Source organism: Talpa europaea, assembly GCF_964194135.1.
Source record: "Talpa europaea genome assembly, chromosome: 3".
Lineage (NCBI taxonomy): Eukaryota > Metazoa > Chordata > Mammalia > Eulipotyphla > Talpidae > Talpa > Talpa europaea.
The window spans coordinates 134,652,079-134,674,305 of record NC_140069.1 but is presented as its reverse complement, the minus strand read 5'-3'; the positions used below and the strand labels follow the sequence as shown (position 1 = coordinate 134,674,305).

Genomic DNA, 22,227 nt, shown 5'->3' with positions numbered 1-22,227 from the left:
AGAGGGGCAGCCCGAGCCGGGCGCTGCGGGGCCCCCACCCCCACCCGGCCGGACAGTGCCCGGTGTTCCCCCGTGCGGGGGGCGGCGGCGGCTGACGGGGCCCGACGGGCCGCGGGGGTGTTGTCACCTCCGCCGAGGAGCCGGCGCGGCCGCGGGCTCGTCAGGGCCGGGGCCCGTGACAGACGGGCCGAGGAGGGAGAGAGGCGGCGGCACAGGCGACGGGGAAGCAGCGGCGACACCATGTCATCCCCCAGCCCGGGCAAGAGGCGGATGGACACGGACGTGGTCAAGCTGTATCCTTCGTGGAGGGGGTGCGGGCTGGGTGGGGGGTCGGGGTGGGGAAGCCGGGGGCACCCCCCGAAGCCCGAGCTGGGGCCCTGGGGCGCGCCGCTCCCCTGTCCGAGGCACCCCTCCTCCCCCCCCCCACCCGGTGCCTACGGCGGCTCCTTGGCACCTCCCAGGGGCCGAGAGCCTGCTCAGCGCCCCCTTTATCTGTAGCACCCCGAAATATGCGTTGTTCTTCGCTTTTTCTGCACCCCCAATGCCCTGACTTCTCCTCACCGCGTTCGGACTCCCAGAACGACCTTTTTTTTTGCAGGACTAGCCACCTCTCTTCGGGGTCTCTCTTTCCTGCTTGCTCTAGATTTAGGGAGTCGAGACTGAAATTCCCCAGTGAAGCCTTTATGCTTTTCTTGAGATGTCTGTCTCCTTGCCTTCCACTCACAATGCTGCTTGAACTGGGGTAACTCAAGTGACCTCCTTTATCCCTAATTCCTTTCTATATTAGGAAGAGAGGAGTCTGCCCAGTGCCCCCTCTTGTGATAAAGAACTCTGAATGTTTAAATCAGAGACCCCTGTTAAGCTTCCTGTACCCTAGGACAACCCCACAGTTTTTCTTTTCACTGACAAAGCCTATCCCACCCATAGTTGCGCGTGGTGAGGACCCCCAGGCCCTCCAGCAAGCAACCCTCCTCCATATTATGGCTATGACAGCTGGGGGGAGGGAGAGAAAGAGGATCTCCTTAACAAAATAGCTCCTGTACTAGCTGCTTAAGCAAACTCCCTCTATGAGGGTAAGTTCTTGGACAGTAATTGCCCTCCTCTTGCCAGGTGACACCCTTTATTTTCCACCCCCCTTCCCCCAACTTTATATACTCTGGAGGTAGCATTTGGAAAGCTGTAACTGGTAAGAAGAGTCCTTCAGGCTGTGCTTTTGGTTGGAGTCCAGAGAGATTATTTCGTGACCAGCTAGAGAAATTCAGAAGATTCCTGCATTAGTGGTGAAATTTTTTGAGGGGTAATTTGGGGGCGGGGGGTGGCTGGCAAAGTGGAAATGAGCCCTGTGTTCTGAACAATCCCTGGGGAGAGTGGAGAAAGGGGGCTGGGGTGGGGAGTGGTAGTGGTAGTGTGAGAAACGCAGTTAAAAAGTCTTGTCTTCTGCTGCTTTTTCTCTCTTACCCCCATCCCCCCACTATTTCCCCCTGTTGCAGGGTTTTGTTTATATAACTCAAGTTGTTTGGCTAGATTCTTCAGGTGAATTCCTTCTTTCTTTTATTTATTACTGGTTTTGATTGGCTGTTTTACTTCTTTGTAGAGATCGATGATTATTGTCAAATATTCAGTTATGGAATTCGCTGAAGTTTTTAAAAAGTAGTTTTTGCATTTGGTTTGGAAGTGGGGGATGGGAGGGAAGTTGCCTGGGCAAGGGATTTTTTTTTTCCCTCCCATAATCTTTTCAGGAATAAGTAGGTGTTTTTTCTCCGTAATCGGTAAAACGTGTTTAGAAATTTGGACCAGTAGATAAACTAACTTTCAGGATTTGAAGTTTAGAATTTTTGGGAGGTGGGAGTAAGCATTAGAGAGAGGAGCAAGTAATGAAGTACATATATTCTGTACCAGATATATGTCTAGGCGCAAGTGAAATTGACTCTTTATGAGCTGTTTGTGGCTGTGATTGTAACGTGTGAATGATACCATTAATGTTGGCTTTTCATAAGGTTGCAAGAAAACTTGTAACTATGGTTGTGTGTACATTTTACACAAAGCAGTTTCGGGTTTTATTTTTGTTTAGAAACTAGGAAATGACATGGTGGCAGAACCTGAGTTATTTTTATCTTGAATTGAGAGTTACTGTCACACCTAATGCAAATTTCTACCTAATGTTTAATTGGGATGGGGGTGGGAGAGAGTATTCCAGCTGTTTTTAATCAATGGCAGACTCTCAAATTATATACATACATATTTTCAGAAGATTTAGAATAAAGGGTGAGGCCTAACTTGACCTGATGCCTTTTCCATACAGTGCCTTTTGTTCATTTAGTAGTTGTGGCATCTAGAATGATTACCGCATTTAGGAGTCGGGGTGTGGGGGGTGGAGAGGGAGAGGAAAACAGACAAAGAACAGCAGGGTGCCTTTTTTTTTTTTCCCTTCCCCTAAGTGGCTTATTTCATAGCTTATTTTTAGTAGAAGATGAAGAAAGGCAAAGATGCATTGGCCTTCTGTTCTTTCCCCACCTTCCTCCTTTCTGACAAAAGAAAGCAAAGACGATTTAAAACCCTATTCTCTGAGATAGGAGGACACCAGTCTCAGCATTTAAAAGCCATAGGTTACCTTTGTTTCGTGTTTATTTTCTGGTCTAACATAGTTTGGAAGTTAAAATTTTCGTATTTCCTTTTGTGTGTGTGTGTGTGTGTGCGTGCGTGTGTGCGGGGGTGGGGGCAGTGAGAGATTTTGTGGCCTCCTTTCTCTGTTGAATTCAAATCAGTAGGCCCAAATGGAGCCAACAGTTTTAGAGCAAGGAATATTTAGGGAAAAAAATAAGGAAAAATTCCCCAACCTACTACTAAAATGAGTACAATTGTGTGAAAGTGCCGGAGGTTGAAAATGAAAGATGGTGGAGAGGAAGTAGAAAAGGTCTGAAGGAATGTACTTGCTTTTTGCCTCACAGTGCCCCTTGATGATATCTTTGGTGTGGAGGCCGATAGCTGATTTCATTGCAATCTCCTGTTTCAGCCCATTTTTGGATATCTCCTGAGTGTCATTATGCCACCACGATTTATAGCCTGGCAGGGAACCTGTGTGTACAAAAGTAGCGGTGTGGGGGTAGGGAAGAAGAGGCTGGGTAAACTAATTGGCCACTGCCTTCCACCACCTCTCCAGGTTCTTCCAGAGACACGTCTGTGGTTGTTGTTTGGAGTGGGTAAGATTTCTTTTGTGACGGGTTGGTAGGAGGAGAGCTGACTCCCAAGTTATGCAGGGAGTGAGTGTTTTGCACCATTGCACTTAATAATCTGCTGGGCGATTATGTTCTGAAACTCTGACTCATTCATTGTTTCTCTTCTGAGCCTTTGCTGAGGGTTGTGCAAACCTCTCCAGGAGCCTAGATGCTGATTTACGTGACTTTTGGGCCCTGTAGGAATGTGTCCCAATAAAAAACTTGCAGTTAGCCCAGATCCTGTGGACTAGTCGTGAAATTGTATGGCCGTTTGTTTGCAGAGTCAGGTAGATTGGTGATACTGTGCCGTTCCCAGCTTGGCAGTCTTTGAGGTTTCTATCTCAAACCCGCCTGATTATTTAGATTGTCTGAGAACTGGGACTCTGGTGACCTTAAAGCGTGATTTGCCCTAAAGGAATATCGGTTTAAGTTCTCCCTGGTGGAGGAACAAACAGCTCAGATTACACGGGTTTCCTTGTTGGTGGGGGTTACTCGTCTCACCCTGTTGCACAGCCTGGTGATCCTTTTATCTGTGAACCAGTGGCCCCTGCCGAAGGCTGGAGCTGCTTGTTTTGGAAAAGCGTTTGCAGGCAAAAGGCCGCAGGCACAGCTCCTCACAGCTCATTGGCTGCTCTGTTACTACCCGGAAAAGGAGGAGGGGCGGGGCTCCCAAACAGCTGATGGAGTGTGTGACCCGAGTGTGTTTATATACAAAAGAAGCAGGGGCTGGGGAGGCCTTGTGAGTGGTGTTACAGGATCAAGTGTATTTTTCAAGGGGTGAAAGGAGGGCAGGAAAACCTGCCCTGGTAGAGTACAGTAAATGTTCAGAAATAACGAAGGTTCAATCAGAAAAGTGGATCTGATCTAATGGGGCTTGGTATGGGCTCTAATTGTTTATAAAACCAAGAGTTTTCATAGATCCCCTTTTCAGAGAGATGTGGTAACTTAAAACAAGATATGCCACTTTAGCTCACGCAGGTATTGGAAAGTGTGGTGGAAATGTTTGCTCACCCTATAGAAGCTTCGAGTGATACAGGAAGGGTCAGTATCATCTTTGAAATTCATTAACATTAGTGGATTTCATTGAATCCCGAGGCCCTACTTTATGGTTTTGTAACAGGGTGGTCCCCAGGAAAGGGGGAGGTTCCCTGCCCCACCCAAGGGAGGGTGGAGCTGAGCAGGAAGAGGAGAAGAAGAGACTGAGGAAGGAAGGAAGCAGGATGGAGCCAGGAGACCTGGAGGAGGCGCATGGAGCCTAGAGACACGTGAAGAAACTGCGCTTGTCTTTTGGTCATGGACTGGGTGACACAGATGTGGGTGAGACCCGTGGGGAGGTGACAATGGCAGCTTTTATCTTGATGTTGATTTTGCTCTTTTCCTTCTGGGCTTGTCTGGTTGTTTCTTTTAGAATAGGCAGGTTTGCGGGGTTTGGGCTGCCCCTCTCCCTGTCCTATAACAGTTTCAGAAATTTCTGTAACAAGTTCATTCCCTCAAACATTTGCGCACCCCATTTTTGACAGGGTTGGTGCTTGTTGCTGGGGGGATTAGTGAAAAAGTGTGGGTGGGCACTGAATTATGTAATTAGTTAAACAGTAATTAAAAAACCCCAATGGACAGCTGTGTTTATAGCAGGTCATCACTATATGTGTCACCTTGCGTTTTGAATAATTTGTATTTTTAGAACTGACTTTTCAAGGAATAAACAGTGAATTTTGTGTGATGGGATCTATATTTTCATTACTTAAAAGATGTTAAAAAAAAGTTAAACAAATGTTAAAATGTGTAGCCATTTGTTTTTAGCTTCAGTATTTTTCTGTTAATCAGCAGTTATTCTATCCTTTAGTAGTCTTTGTTACTCTAATTTGTGCTCAAAGTGTAGACAATTCTGTAATCTTTTAACTAGCTCCAGTGTCAATTGGGAACCTGTAGTTTGCCTTTTACTTCCTGTGGCCTCTGCTTTAGGCAGCTGTGAGATGGCAGGTGGGACAGTTTTATGGGCTTCAAGCTAAAAGTTAAAGCTTTGGCAATTCCCAGTGTTCAGTTTGTTTTCTCTGCCTGGATTTTGGTGACAAATATAACCTGCTGGTACTTATTTTGGTCAAGCTGGAACCTTCATGAGTCAGCATTCACAGCTTCAGGACTTCTGATTCCTGCAGTGTAGTTCTAGTAAATTACACACAAGCCTAAAAATTCAGTGTTTAGGGGAAAAAATCTTTTGCAGATGTGACCTATAAAAATCTCTTACCCTGTTTGTGTGATTGTATTAGAAAAACCTGGATTTGTTGGTTTTCTAGTGTTGTGCAATTTTCCCAGCACCTTGAACTGAGTTTATTTGTGTGTACATGTATATAATTTTAAATTTCAGTATCTTGTTCAATCTTATTTGATTTGTTGGCTTCAAGAATCATTGGACTTTTAGGCACGCATGACAGACCTGCAGAAGTGCTTATAGCGTAATGGCTTTTCAGTGTAGATCCACAGTGTGTACATTTTACTAAAATAATTTAATAAAAAAATCATAAAAGTAATGCGGTAATCAAGTAAAATATAACATAAAAAGGAGGGGGGAAATCACTCATAGTCCTATCTTTTAAATGGTGGTTCTCAAACTTTAGTGTGATCTTAATTAACTGGAGGGTTTGTTAAGACAGATTGTTGGGTCCCACACCTGGAGTTGTCCAGTTCAGTAGTTCTGCAGTGAGCACTTGAGAACTTGCATTTCTAACAAGGTCCCCATGATGCTTTGTTGTTGGTTCAGATATCAGCATTTAAAAACCACTATCTTCAAATGTTGACAATATAGTGTTTTTCTGTCAGTGTTTCATTCCCTTCAGAATATGTTATTTTCAACTGTTGATCATACTGATGTGCCCTGCTTTTGCTTAATGTTTTTGCAACTATTTTTCCAGTTAGAAATATCAGGCATAATGAATAGTTTATGTAGTCTTACCATTACATTACTACGTAATGTGCCATTGATTTAATTCTTTACAATTTTTCTACAAGATTGAAATTAACATCTTTGTGCATGAGGCTTTGCCTCCCTATATTTTTTGATTTTCTAGAAATTCAATTCTAGATCAAAGAAGGTAAACATTTGAATCAAAACATTTAAACATCTTGGAGCCCCACATTCAGTGTGCTTTCTTTTTGTTCTCTTATGTTTTAGTTGGTGTGATTTTAGCATTTGAAGCAGTTAGCCTGGCCTAGCGTTAAAAATGAGTTCTGATTTCTTTGCTTAAACTTTCTTTTTGTGTGTATGTGATAATGGTGATCCTCAAAATAGGGACACTGTTATTTCTCCCAGTGCCTACCTTGAGTTGGTAGATTTCAATATATTATATGCATGAGCAGGTAGATCTGACTGGGCAGAGCTCAAGGATAGTTTGGTTATCTTGAATTTTTTTCTTTTTTCTTTTATTGGGGCATAATTGACATAATATAACTCTGCATAGCTAGTGATAAATTTTGGTAAGTTTTGATTAATAGTCAACCATGAAGCCTATTACCACAATCAAGACAATGAATATATTCATTTTTCCCAAGTTTTGGGTGCCCCTAGGTAATTTTCTCTCCCTAATAACCATTTATCTGATCTGTCACTGTAGATTATTTTGCATTTTCTAGAATTTTATGTAAAATGGAATCATGTTTCCTCTTTGTGTAGATTCTTCCATCATATTTTGCAGTTCACGCATGTTGTTACCTTGTAGTTCTTCCCTTTTTATTGCTGAGTGGTATTTCAATGTATAGATGTACCACACTTTGTTTATGCATTCACTTCTTTATGGACATATGGGTTATTTTCAATTTCAAGCTATTACAAATACAGTTGCTATGAATATGGATTAATGCTTTCTTTTCTATAGCTGGATCATGTGGTAGGTATTGCTTAACTCTTTAACAACTGTCTTGAGTTTAACTTTTACTTATGATGGTCTGTGTTTTATACACAATTAGATAGTGACATTAAACTGCTGTTTCAATTATATATTTTAAGGAATCCCTTTAAATAGCATGATCCTAAAGCACTGATTTCTAACCTGTGAAATCTGGTTTTATAGCTGGTCTTACCTCTCCCCCATTCAGAATTAGTGAATTAAATTTTCATCGTGCAGTATTTGTTGTTTTGTGATCCTTTGAAATGGTACTTCAGAAATTACCATTATAAATGACTTCAGTTTTTGCATTTTTTAGTAAGGCTACCTTTTTGAAAAGGTGGTAAGCCTGTTTTTGTTGATGGTCACCTTTTTGTAAATTATTGAAAAGAATTTTTTTTAATATACAGTTTTACTTAGCACCTCCAGTTATGTTTTACAGTTTACAAATATTTACATATGACTGTTGAGGTCTGAATAATATCTTCAGTTTTTATATGGACTAACTTTTGGTAAAGGGAATTGAGTGGTAGAACTGGAAACAGGTTCTGAGAGCAGGGTATCCTTTAATATGTGTTTAGGAATCTTTTAAAATTATTAAAATGATGGGGCTTTTGTTTTCACTTTTTGGCATCCTATATGAGTTGTAACTATATAGGTTAGTTAATAGATAGTGCCATAATAAAAATTTAGATGTTGCTTTGTAATAGCAGGTAGTATCATATTCTTTCGATAAAAAATTTTATAAAAACATTTGAATTAATATATAGGTATTTATATGGATGTTGCTTAAAAATTAACTTCTTATTACTAATAACTGGAACTGTTAACTTGTCTTACAAGAGAAGAGACAAGTTGGCTTATGTCTAGTCCAGTTTGGAATCAATGACAGTATTCGGTGGGTACACTTTGGTTCAGAAATCAGACACAGGGATGGTAGGTATTCTGAGCATGTACATGAAACTGCATTTTCAGATTGCTAAAGTGTAATTCAAGTGTAATGTAGAAAAGTCAGTGTGTACTTTGAGAAGCTGTTTTTTCATTAGTGATTCTCAGCTTGGGCATAGCATTTGCGAATGGTTATATTTTTAAGGGCAGGTACTATGATTACTGTAGTTTCTTCTCTGTACCTCACTACATTCTTGGGAAAGGTTGCAGTCTGGTGCTTGTGGTGGTACCTGCCCGACGGAACCCAAATCCTCAAGAGCCAGGTGAGAAGCCCCATGGGGCAGCTATGTGCTCCTGAAGCACATTTTTGAGTTTTGATTCTTTTTGAGTTCACCTGCTTTTTTGATATCTAGGGCATTAGGTAGGTGGTTTGAATAGGTGCTGCTGATCTTTTGACCTGGCCTGGCAGAGACGTCAGGCAGGAGTCGGAAACCCTTGTGAAGGGGAAAGGCTTAGCTGGACTTTGCATCCTAAGGAAGATTGGCATGTCTGGTGGGTCTGTCCTTGGGCTCCCAAAAGGTATCTGGACTGTAGCACTTGGAGGAACCATAGTTTTGGGATTTCGAATATTGTTTGTTTGAGAGTGGGATCTTTATGTCCTTTGTTCAACTGCCTGGTTTCTTTTTCTTTTTTTTAAAGATTTATTTCTCCATACAAGAGCTGGGGTGTAGGCCAGAGGTGCGTGGGGGTGGGGGAGAAGATTCACCAGAGACAGAGTGGGGAGCAGAACAGGCAGATTGACTGAAATACACTGCTGAGGGGAGCAGCAGGCGAGACAGGAGAGGTCAGCTATGCCAGGGTCATCTGCCTGGCTGGGGATGGAGCTCTCTGCTGCAGTAGCTGTGGATTGCTTCATAGTGCTGAGACTTAACCCGTTGCGCCACCAAGGAGGCCCCTCAACTGCCTGGTTTCTAATTTTTTTTAATTTAAATTTTATTTTTTATATTCCTCATACAATTACAACCCCCTTATTTTGACCCCAAGCCCTCCTTTCCCCGCCCCCAACCCGCCAGAGAGTGTCTCTGGTTCATAGTTTTTTGTCGATTTTGATATTTTCTTTATTATAGTTGTTCTTTTTTCTGGTCCCTTATTTAAGTTTTCTAGATTCCTGCTATGAGTGAGACCATCCAGTATTTTTCTTTTTCTTTCTGGCTTATTTCGCTGAGCATGATCCCTTCCAGCGCCATCCATGTTGCTGCAAATTGCATGTGTTTATCTTTTTTGAATGCTGAGTAATATTCCATGGTGTATATGTTGCCTGGTTTCTAATTTTTAAATCACTTTAAGAGAAGTCATTATGTAAGAGCTATTCCCTACTTCTGAAATTTTTATTAATGTGTATTAAGGATTTTCTTTTTAATAAAAGGCAGTTTTTTAATCTATATCAATACACATTTTCAAGGTTTCTTGCATTATAAAATTGTTGAGATACTATAAATAGAAAATCAGACAGTGTGCTGGTTCATGTTACCTACAAAGCAATTGGGTTACTAGTCAGCTTAGTGAAAATAACTTCTTGTTTTGTCCAGGTGGTGCCAATATAACTTTGGTTATCTGGCTCTTGCTTTTCAATCAGTTGACTTTATATTGCAAAGACAGTTTTTGAAAAGTTGATGAATGAAAAAATTCAGGCAGACTTCCTTTATAGTGTTTATCTGTAGAAGGTTGATTTGGTCAGAATTGTTCTTGTAGAGATCATCAGGTGTAATATAGTTAGATATATTGTTTTATGGTCTTATAGAATCCTAAATGTTGTACTCTTGCTATTCTGTTTATCTAAAATCTGCAAATAGCCTCCGTGGCAACAAAATCTGAACCTGTATAACCCTTTTTTAATTTACTCCAAAGAAGGGAATTGAATTTACTTTTTTCATTAAGAATTGGTCACCTTCATATGAACTTTTGGGTACCACAACTGTGAATTTGTACTTGGTCAGATCACTAATCCAAACTAAGGCCCCATAATGATAGTATCCCATAATGTAGCTCTTGGACAGCTTAGGGTTTTTTTTGTTTTTTTTTTTTTTAAAGATTTATTTATGCAAACAAGAACTGGGGTATAGGCCAGAGCTGTGGGGGTGAGAGGATTCACCAGAGACAGAGTGGGGAACAAAACAGGTACATTGAAATACACTGCTGAGGGGAGCCATTGGGCGGGCGATATAGGAGAGGTTTGCTGCGCCATGTGGCTTAGGTCCTTGGCCAGGGTTGAACTCTGTGCTGCAGTGGCTGTGGATAGCTTCATAGTGCTGTGACTTAATCCCTTGTGCCACCAGGGCTTTGTAGATTTTTATTACAAATTAGCTTTCCACTCGTGGATGAAAGCAGGAAGGAAATGCATTTTAAATCCTTGTATTTTCTGCAGTTTTAGCTATTTATCTTAACTTTATGACTGATTATAATGTTACTTTAAAGTATACTTAAATAGGTGTACTAAAATGTAGACCGTAAAATGTGTTTGATAACAATTATCAGGTGGCTTGAGGGAAAAAGCACCAATCTTGGCGACATTATTTGACATTATTAGCATTTGTTAACTTTACCAGTAATTCATTGAACTCACCACAGCCCCCATCTTAATAATGAATAAAAAAAAAAAACAAACCTGTATTTTGCCTCTATTCATTTGTATCCTTAGAGACTTAAAAAAAAAAAAAAGCAAAATACTTTTAAGTCAAATTTGTTTTATGGGTGGAAGAAAGAGAGGAAGTAGGCCTTTGAATGTGTTTTTACCCTTGTTCTCTGGATTGCTGCCCATTTCTCTTAGCAGTAAAGAAAGGCAGCCTTGAATGCTGTCTTTGATTATCAAATGACATATATTTGAATGTATCTTGTTTGAGTCATTCATGATTTTGCGAACTCTTTGTTTTTTTTCTTTCTGCAAGCTCTCAGGTTAGAATTGTTAGGTACCAGATTCTGTCTGTCTTTAAATAATGGTGTGACTTTTCCTTTGAGATTTAGTTATGAGTTTTATAACATGCAAATGTTCTATGATACATCAGGAAAACTTGGTGTCTCATTAAGACTTTCATTTCATTTTCATCTATTACTTTTTTCAGTCTGTGTGTTTCTTTCCTATTAGTGTTCTTAGCTTTGACTACTTCCTTGCTCGAAATTGAGCAACACCAGTTAAATTCACTGATAGAAAAGTACACAAATCTTTGGAGAGATGGTATTTCCAGATCTTTACAGTATCTTATATTGAAACTTAATAAAAAGTAATAGTGAAGCCAAGTCCTTTCAGGAGTGAAAATCAGAGTTTACTGGCCTATTTCACTTTGTGCAGCTGGCAGTTATCAAAGGCAGATGTATGTACTTACACTGAAAATGTATAGTAGTTTACAGCTTTGCTGTGTAACCTCTGAATGTAAAAATAGGCTATACCTTATGTTTGCCTTTGTTCAATAAAGCCTGACAAAATGGAACTTGGCATTTGGATTTTGTATTATACTTTAGAGGTCCTGGACTCTCCTTGCCTCTGAAGAATTTGATTTTGCTAAGCTGGTTTTATACAGCCTGGTTAGTGTCTCTGAGATGCAGAAGCTGCTGCATGAGACTTTTCTTTTAAGTCCTTAAGCTGGACAGTCTAGAGGTCTCTACCCATTTCTTCTGATTTCCTCAGGCAGTGCAAATGGAAGTCTTCCCCTGCCACTGTGGGGGCTTATTCTCAGGATTAAGTTTTTCCCTTTGCATTTTGTAATTCAAAGAATGACTACTGCCCCAGATACCATCTATTGTACTTGTGCTTATTGTCCATTTTGGGGGTGAGCTGGACTATATACTCAAAACATGTGTCTTATCTTTCTGTTTGCTTAATGGGAAATAGGAATTTTGTTTTTTTATAGTCAGTGTATGACTTTTATACTTTCAGATCGGGGCTTATTGTTTAATAAGTGAATGGGATAAAATGTAATGGTTGTTGTCTGTCAGTTCTGGCTGTTTATTTCTTAAATGTCATTCTTTAAGTGTTGTCAACTCTGATAATATTTTATTATTTAAATTTCAGTAGGTACTACATTGATTTTAGCATGTTTTTCTATTTGGTGAAAACCTAGAATGCAAATAGTATTCTAAAACTTTCTAAAGGTAAGGACTGATGAAATTAATAATTGCATTTGAGGCAATATCATTGTAACAGTTTAAGAAATACTAATGCTTGCGGCTTCAAATTAAGAGAGTAAACTCTGGTAACTTTGTTTTTATTATTCATAGAAAAAAATAGAAGCCAAAGTTCAGAAATGAATCTGCTTTTCATCTGTGATTTTTTTTAAATATTTATTTATGCATACAAGAACTGGGGTACATACCAGAGTTGCAGGGGAGTGAGAGAATTCACCAGAGACAGAGTGGGGAACAGAATAGGCAGACTGACTGAAATACACTGCTGAAATATACTGCTGAGGGGAGCAGTGGGCAAGACAGGAGAGGTCTGATGTGCCATATGGATAGCTCCCTGGCCAGCTGGGGATCAAACTTGTGCTGCAGAGGCTGTGGATAGCTACACAATGCTGTGCTTAACCCCTTGTGCCACCAGGGAGGCCCTCATCTGTGATTTTTAAAATCAGTTTTACTACTTAGTAGTCACATTGTGAAAAATAAAATTAAAACATTATAGCCAAATGGCTCAGTTAATCCTATTTAGGAGTGTGAGTCATAAAGAAAAAATTAAAATGAATTAATAGGTTTTAATATAAATGTTCTGATATTTGTGTACATAATACATAAAATAGCATTGAATTTTGTATTCTTGAGATATTTGAATTGTATATGTCCTGTCAATAATTTAAAAAATAAACCCCATCAGATTGCCTGATTTATGGAGGTTTTTATCAGGATAGTGTGGCAGCATGCTATACCTTTTAAGTCCTTATATATTTAGATTGTGTTTTTATTTTATTATATTTTTATAATGTAAATATAATCTAGATTATATTTAGATTATATACATATGAAGAAGTATATTGGAGGATGGGAATATATTTGAGTAAGAAAATATACTCAAAGCCAAGATAGGATCCCATTAGAGTGTGTGACAGTTTAGTACTTAAGCATTTAAATATTTCAACTTTGTCTTTTAATATTCTCCGGATAACTTAAATATTTTTTAGTGTCTGTAGTAGGTCAGGTGCACTTTGTGTGGCAGTAATTTTAATTAGTCTCCAGATAGCTAAGTATGTATAAAAACTTTAGATGCTTTATTTGTCAGAAGTGGGAATTACTTTCATAAAAGAAGGGTTAGAATGCAAACAGCCCTTCTCATTTTCTGTCGTATTTGCCTTAATGTTTTTAAAAGTAAAAAAATATTTTTACTTTTTTTGATAAACTTAATTTCAGATTTACAGAAAAGATGTAAAGATAGAACAGAGTTCTTCTGCTTCACTCATTTCTAATTACTCCCAATGTTATTTTATATTACCCTGACAGATTTGTCAAAACTAAGAAACCAATATTGGTACATTCCTATAACTACAGACTTTATTCAGATTTTATCACTTTTCCCCAGGAAATCCTGTTCCAGGATTCAATCCAGGGTACACTATATTACATTTAGTAATTATGTCACCTTAGTATTTATTCCTGTCAATGACAGTTTCTCACTCTTTCCTTGTTTTACGTGATTTTGACAGTTTTTGTTTAAAAAAAATTTTTTTTAAAGAAATACATTGTTTTACATCCTTGTTAATATTTTGACAGTGTAGGATTTCTCCCTTCAGGTGTGGTAGTGTAGCACTCCCACCACTACGGCACTGTAGTCCTCTACCACCACGGTCCATTGTGCTCTCCTCCTCCCTCTCCGGATGCCTCAGATCAATGGAACCTTGATAGTTTCAGAGTATACTGGTTAAGTTAGCATTTTTTCAGAATGTTCCTCGTGATTAAACCTCATGATAGTGAGGTCTTATAATTTGGCCAAACCTATTGTGGATTTTAGGAGAGAAACCGTAGAGGCGAAGTGCCCCTTCTCATCACATCATATGCTGGTGGTGGTGGCTTTCTGTGTGCTCATGGTGTTAACCTTGGCCCATTTGACTAAACTGGTGCTTACCAGGCTTCTCCACTGTAAAGTTATTTTTCCTTTCTGACTCTTTTTGGGAAAGCTAGTCACTATAGCTGACACTCAAGGGGGCTGGAGGAATTAGCTTTCACCTCCTAGAGGGAGTAATCATTTTTTGACTTTTGATCATAATGTATCCGTGTATTAAACTTAACTGTTTTTAGCTTTTGTACAGAGTTCAATTTGATTTTGAATGAAGTATAAATAGCTACTTGCCTTTTTGGAAATGAAAATGAGATGTAAATACATGAGGGTATGGTCTAGGAGCACACAGATTTGGTGGATTTGTTTATTTTGGAATTTGCATGGCAAATTTAACTTTGTACATTTGGCTGTTTTTAGGTCTATAATAACATGTGAAAATGAAGACAGACTTAGGGTGAGTTGCAAAGGTACTAGTTAAAAGCTTTTGTAACCCAAGAATCTTGATAATCTTAAAAGAGTTTCAGATTAGAAAAGAGCACTTGGGAGTGGGTTAGTGATAAAAGGCATTTACATTCTGTATATATTCTTCTTAGTAACTAGTTATATAATTAACATGTAAGAGAAGAATATATTCTTAGCTGCTAATTCTAGCAAAGACTCAATATTTTGGCCCATAGAAACATTTTATTCTATCTTAAATGAGTGTATTTTCTATCATTTTGATATTTTTTCCCTATTAGCAACTCTTCTAGTAATTTCTTGAAAATCTTGATATAATTATTGTTGGCAGTTTTAACCAGAAATTCAATTATTCCTGGAAGGTTAACTGAATTAACCGCACTTTTTCTAGACTTCAGTTTTCTAAGCAATTGAACAGTTGTCCTGTGAGGAAACTGGTTTACTTTGACAGTTTTGGGCTGCTTTTTTGGCCATTTTTTTCCTTTCTCCTTAGGAGTAACACTGATTTTTGTATGATGAAAGTCTTAAGGTTTATGCAACACATTATTTTCTTGAGAGATTATATGTTTTGGTTATTGGGTAAAAGATCTCTGGAAAAGTAATACATACTAAAATTTGACCAGACCCATTTGGTTCCTAGGCTAAAAAGGTCAAGTCAATGAGGAGAAAGGTTAAAAATGAAATATTAATGGCAACCATCTTGCTATTTACACATATAATGGTAATAAATTCTTCAGTTTGAGATAATAGAGGATCATTCAGAATTTGTTCATTCCTGGGGACACTTGGGGTTTTTTGTGTGTGATCTACAACTCAGAAGTATTTGTTACCAGATGCTTATTGGTTTAGTGACTCTGGTGGTGATTTTTCTTAGACCTTTGACTTTAAATAATGGCAGCACCTGGATGTCACATAGGTACTGAGGTCACTAGTGTAATGCTTGGGTCATCTTACTGGCTTGATGACTGTGGGCAGGTGGGTTCAACTGGTTCTTTTATACCTATTTTCTTGTAGCCCAGTGGGCCTTTCTTTCCATTTTAATTAAGATCTTATTTTTTTTCAAGCAGTCTTAGGTTCATAGCAAAATGGCAGGCGGGGGGAGAAAGGGGGAGAGGTTTACAGAGATTCCCCATATCTTTTCTCACTCATGAACAGCCTCCTCCATTATTATCACACACACCAACACCCCCCACCCCCCTGGAGAGTTGGCATTTGTTTTCACTGATGAACCTACATTGACATTATCAAAATTCCATAGTTTTCTTTAGGCTTCACTCTTGGTGGTAATGTTCTGTGGGCCTGGACGTATGTACAATGACATGAATCCATCGTTAATGGCACACAGAGGATTTTTATGTCATAAAAACGCTATGTGCTCTGCTATTCATCCCACACGCACACCCTAGCAATCACTGATCTTTTAACTGTCTCCATAGTTTGACTTTTTCCAGAATGTTGTACAATTGGAAATCATACAGTATGTAGCCTTTCTAGATTGGCTTCTTCCACTTAGTAATCCTTTTTTAAGCTTCCATCATGCCTAACATGGCTTCATAACTCATTTATTTTTAGCATTGAATAGTAGTCTGTTTTCTGGGTGTCAAACAATTTGTTTATCCACTTAGCTCAGTGGGCTGTTTTTGCTGAATAGAACCAATACTCTTAACTGTCTCTGATTTTTTTTCCTGCTTGATCTTTGTACTCCCCCTGCCCCCACATTGTAGTAACAGGTAGCTAAATTCTATACTGCTGGCCCACTTTATCATTCTATCTACCTATTTCCTGATACTTGTTCTGTAATATGCTACTTGTCATTCAAAAATATTTAACACTTATTCTTGTAGCATCCTTACTTTGAGATGTTGTGGCCCACTTTTTATGGATGAGGAGAACCTGGGCTACACAGATTGGTCAAAAGTGCTGAGCTCTTAGAGTAACTCCTTCTAGTGATGGGTCTGGAGCTGACTGGGTTTTCTCATGCTTTTCTCTCTCATCACAGACTTGATCTGCATGTTGAAGTTGGTGCTCAGGAAACACTTTTTAAACAAATTGCCATAAATAATACACCACAGGGATTTCACCAAGTCCTTATATCAGTTTTAGACTGAATGTTTGTACATGTAGTAGGAACAACATGGTTGATGCTGGCAAAGAGGCAAGTCCCCCTCAAATAAGGGACTTACATTCTTTTATACACAGATGCCATTTGCCATTTCATGTATACTGTTTATTTTTCCAAAGGCACAGGTGTATATGTGTTCTGATATTGTCCTTTATTAAATGCCTTTTTCAGGTGATTTCTGCATTAAGATTGTTTGCTGTTTTTATTTCAGATCACAGGAAACTATTAAGATTGTGCATCAGGAAAAGAGATAGCTGAAACAGCATTTCACCCATCGAGATCCTATAACTTATTAGTACTCTGTTTTTATACTTTGTGTAATGCCTCAAGTTCCCCCTTACACATTAGTGTTTCTTAAAAAAGGCGACTTTTACTAGCTGAAGATTTGATACTCTCAGCTTTTTGATGTGCTCAGGACTTCATTGTGGATCTTTCTTTTTCTTTCTTTTGTGTTTATTTTTAACCTTTCACCCACAGTCCATGAGATTTTATTTAAGAAATCTTTTAACCACTTATGCCTTCCATAAAAATTTTATGGCCCATATTTAGTTACTCAGAATAATGGGTAAAATATACTGGCCAAATAGGAAAAAAAAAAATCATTTTCCAGGTGCAAAACTTGAGTTTTGGTGATCTATTTAAGCTGTACATATTTTAAACTGTATATACATAAGTACAACTTTTTGTTTTGTGCGTGCATATGCACAAGGGAGGACAAATAAGTTCTTTATTTACCCTGACCCTCTAACACGAATGTTCCAAAGTTTGTGTACAGACCCCTTGGCATCACTGAAACTTTCAGGGGGACTGTAAAGTCAAAAGTTGTCTTAAAGTTATTTAAACTCAGTTATTTGCCTCGTTTTTTTTTTTGTATTGATTTTTGTTCTGATGGTACAAAACCAATGGTGGATAAACTGTCGATGCCTTAGCCACCAAAACTGTATCAGTTTCCACCATATACTTTACCACCATATACCTGTAGTTTGAAAAAAAGTCAGTTCACTTGAGTATGTCCTTGACCTTTGAGTATATTACTCTTTAATAGCCTTTCTGATTAAATGGGAAGCACATTGCCTGTATACTGACAGTGTGATGGTGGTTTCTAGAAAAAAGCACTTAAATAATTTCAGGTTGCCACCTGAACTAGCTGCTTTTTCATGGAATGCCGTATGTACTTGAAAGTATGAGTGACAAACTAGTTATTCAGACTGGAAGTTTGGCAGACATTTAGTTGATATATGTTGCCAATGATAGAAAACAAGCTTTAAAGTAAAATTAGAATTTTAGAAAACTTGTAATCTGCCACCACATACTTGGTGGTTTTGTAGTAGTTATTTTTCTGAGATCAATGGTGATATTAACATGATTTTTTAAAAAAAGATTATGCAAGCATGGGACACAGTTAGAAGCGCAGGAGGGTGAGAGAATCCACCAGAGCCAGAGTGGGGAGCAGAACAGGCAGACTGATGAAGTACACTGCTGAGGGGAGCAGTGGGCTCCACAGGAAAGGTCTGTGCACCATGTGGGACCCTCGCCGGTGGCCAGGGATCAAACCGGCGCTGCAGAGGCTTCGGGCAGCTTTGCTGCCCAGCACAAAACTGCTGTGCCACCGGGGAGGCCCAATTAACATGATTTTTTGATATGTGGTGAGATATATCCACATTTGGAAGATCTGTATGTCAGTGAACCAGTGTTTTCTAAATGACTGGTGCACGATAGAAATATTCTTGGGTAAAGGTACCATTAAAATGCAGGGTGGACCAGAGGCTTTTAATGTAATAGTATAAAAACTTCATTGGTAATTTTCCAGATCCCACATAGCCTTTTAGCCTTTAGGAAACTAATGCTTGTCAAGTTTTGGTATAATATTAATAAAGAATGTCCAAGATTATCTGCGAAAGCTACACTTCTTTTTTCAAACTACAGTCAAAACATATACCTGATTGAATGCAGAAACACCTAAGAGAATTCAGTTCAGTTCTGTTAAGCCAGACATTAGATTTTTAAAATCATTAAAGTCATTAAGTTGGATTTTTTTGTGTGTGGGAGGGGAGGGTAAGATAGGGGGAAATTGTTTCGTAAAAATAACATGCATTGACATGCATAAAATTTATTTTTACATTAACATTTTAAATTTCTGAAATAGTAAATATCAATAGGTATCAATATATTACCACATTAAAAAAACTCATTGGAGGGCCTCCCCGGTGGCGCAGCGGTTGAGCGCTGGGTTGCGAAGCTGCCCGCAGCCTTTGCAACGCCGGTTCGATCCCCGGCTGCTCCCCGGCCACCGGAGGAGGGTCCCGCATGGCGCGCGGACCTCTCCTGCCGCCCGCTGCTCCCCTCAGCAGTGTACTTTGGTCCTTCTGCCTGCTCTGCTCCCCGCTCTGGCTCTGGTGAGTTCTCTCACCCTCCCACGCTTCTGACTGTACCCAGTGCTTGCATAAATAAATAAATAAATAAATAAATCTTTAAAAAAAAAAAAACAAAACTCATTGGAATCATTTGCTTTTAAGTGTAAAGCTTGCTGAGAGAAACCAAAAAAGTTGCTACTTAGTGAGACCTTATGCTTTTTACTTCCTTCTTGTGTATGTGCTTCCTTATCAATTGAATATAAGGAGTTGGCTACGATGATTCCAAGTCTCTACAATCTGGATATTCTTATTTTATCTGTAAACATGGTACATAGAGTTATGGTAGTATGTATACATAAAATGTAAAAGACCTTCACTGCCATTTGCATACCTGCCTTCTAGGGAATAGAGAATTGAAAATAACTATCTAAAACAATTAGAACCACTACTTTGTCAAGTGTGTATTGGAAGAGAAGGTGTCATATTATCAAAAGTCTAGGACATGCTTTATCTGTATCTAGCAGTGTGTTGGCATAATAGTAGGTTCTTTAATAAAATACTTGAATCTGATCAAATTGAATTATAAAACCAGCCATGTAAATACACATTTAGCTAAGAAAAATTGGTATTGTGTGAAGATGGCAAGTGTTTTTATATTGGTAAAGAATGTCAGGCTTGGGCCTCCCCGGTGGCGCAGCGGTTGAGCGCTGGGTTGCGAAGCTGCCCGCAGCCTCTGCGGCACCGGTTCGATCCCCGGCTGCTCCCCGGCCACCAGAGGAGGGTCCCGCATGGCGCGCAGACCTCTCCTGCCGCCCGCTGCTCCCCTCAGCAGTGTCCTTCGGTCCTTCTGCCTGCTCTGCTCCCCGCTCTGGCTCTGGTGAATTCTCTCACCCTCCTGCGCTTCTGACTGTACCCAGTGCATGTGTAAATAAATAAATAAAATAAAAATAAAATAAATCTTTAAAAAAAAAAAAAAGAATGTCAGGCTTATGCCATATTTTATAGGGTCTAAGACCTATTTTTTTCCCGCATCTTAATATCTTTGAAATTGAAATGTCTTACAATGGGTGGTGAGTCACAGTTTAATTGGCAGCTTTTTTTTTTTCTTGGTGTGTCATAAAACAATGGTGTGTCATAAAATAATGATGTGATGAAGTGAGGCAATGCCTTTTTCTGTGTGGAGACAAGGAAAGACGTTGGATAGCAGTTTTCTTCTTGGACTGCAGGGTTCTCAACATTAAATATTGCATTTAGGGCCTCCCCAGTGGTGCTGCGGGTTGAGCGCCGTGCTGTGAAGCTGTCCGCAGCCTCTGCAACACAGGTTCGATTCCGGCCGGCCAGGGAGATTCCCACATGGCGTGGCAGACCTCTCCTGTCTCGCCCGCTGCTCCCCTCAGCAGCGTCTTTGGTCCATCTGCCTGTTCTGCTCCCTGCTCTGTCTCTGGTGAATTCTCTCACTCTCCTGCACCTCTGACCTATACACCAATTCTTGTATAAGTAAATAAATAAATCTTTAAAAAAAAAAAATTGCATTGGGCCTCCCCTGTGGCACAGCGGGTTGAGCGCTGAGCTGTGAAGCTGTCCGCAGCCTCTGCAACACAGGTTCGATTCCTGGCCAGTTAGGGAGAAAGCCCCATGGCGTGCAGACCTCTTCTGCCTTGCCCGCTGCTCCCCTCAGCAGCGTCTTTGGTCCATCTGCCTGTTCTGCTCCCTGCTCTGTCTTTAGTGAATTCTTTCACCCTCCTGCACCTGTACCCCAGTTGTTGTATAAATAAATAAAATAATTTATCAGGTACTGAATTGACTCTGGGCAGTTAACAATAGGCCCATTGTTAGAATAGTCCATTCATAAAAGCTGTTATCTTTATTCCAAGCTATTAAGTCTAGTGACAGAATTTAGGCTTTTAAGGGTATAACATAATATGTTAATTTTATATGCAAAAGCTTTTTATATGCAAACCTTTTTGTTTTTCTGTTAATCATGTTGATGGATGAATAATAGTGAATTTTGATTTATTTCCATTTCTGCTGAAAAGATCTTGGAAGAGTTTACATGTACCTCTTGGATAAGGAATAAAGAGTAGTAGAATTAAGATTTTTAAAAATTTTCTCTTAATAAAAAAATTAGTTCACTGAAACTTGAGGAATTAGATCACAAATTTACTTAGGGTTTCTGTTACTTTGAATCTAAGCACTGTTAATATTTATTCTACCTGGGCAGTACAGATGCTTGTTTCTTTCATCTTGAGTAGGTCTGTTTTTAAATAAGTCATTGCAATTCGTTAACCATGTGTCTCTGTTTCCTGTGTTAAAGAAGACTACAGTCTTAATTTGGAGTTATAAAATATAAAGATACTATACAAGTAAATAACATTAGTACCCTTAAAAATAAGTTTATAGGGAGGGTAGATCTTGGGGAAGTATGGAGTTGAGTTTATCAAAGAAGACTTCCTGGAGGAAGCTGAGTCACAGAAACAGGAGGTGAATGGGGGGAGGGGTAGTGTGGGGAGGTTGTTGGTTTGGCTTGATTAAAGGATCAGAGGTTGTAAATCAGTCACTGTAGGTATGTATGTACTAAGGTGCAGTGTGTAACCAAGATTATTTGGGTTGCTATAAGGCGAATAGTTTGCACATTTTGCTTTCTGTGATCTAATGGACACTCGAGGTATGATCTCTGTCAACTATCAGAGGTGGTTCAGATCTGATTGTGGCTTGGCAGGGTTTTAGTGGTGTTTGTAGAAGGGAGTAAAGGGGTTTGTGGCATATTATACAAAAATGACTAAGATGATATTTTGAAATGCATGCACTCTTTCCGATACATACTGCATTTGAAAAGTAAAATGCAGTAGAATGACCATAGGTTTTTTGATTTGCATCTGCATTTGGTTTCCTCATTCAAAAAAGAAGAAACTGTAACATTGTAACAGTGCTTCAAAGATTGCTTGAAATAATAAAGATGAATGCATTTAGTGTGTAATTGCTTAGTGTGAATAACTCAGGAATTGTAGTTAGTTGCTACTAACAGATCTGAAATAATGTAGGTGTAACATGGAATTGGCAGACGGGCAGATGAGGACAAGATTGACGTTATCAGGGATCTCTATTCCTTGGGTCTTTTCACCCAGCCATCTGGCATCTTGAGAGGCAGTATCATTTAGTAGATGGGATAAAGCCCTTGTTAGAATTCTTTCCAACAAATAAATTTCTTCTTTGTCTTTCTTCCCTGATCCCTGTCTGGCTTATTTCCGTAAGGGCTCATTCCCTATCATCA

General features: G+C 39.3%; 1 protein-coding gene across 2 annotated transcripts in view; it reads left to right on the top strand.

Annotated features, from left to right (window-relative positions):
• Positions 1-240: 240 nt before the first annotated feature.
• UBE2H (ubiquitin conjugating enzyme E2 H) overlaps positions 241-22,227 on the top strand; it is a gene marked incomplete at both ends in the record, with an annotated part of 93,295 nt that continues 71,308 nt past the window's right edge. For both annotated transcript variants that reach the window (XM_084230076.1, XM_084230075.1), the window contains one exon: positions 241-293. In XM_084230076.1, the coding sequence (XP_084086202.1) occupies positions 241-293 (53 nt within the window). The remainder of the gene's footprint in view (positions 294-22,227) is intronic.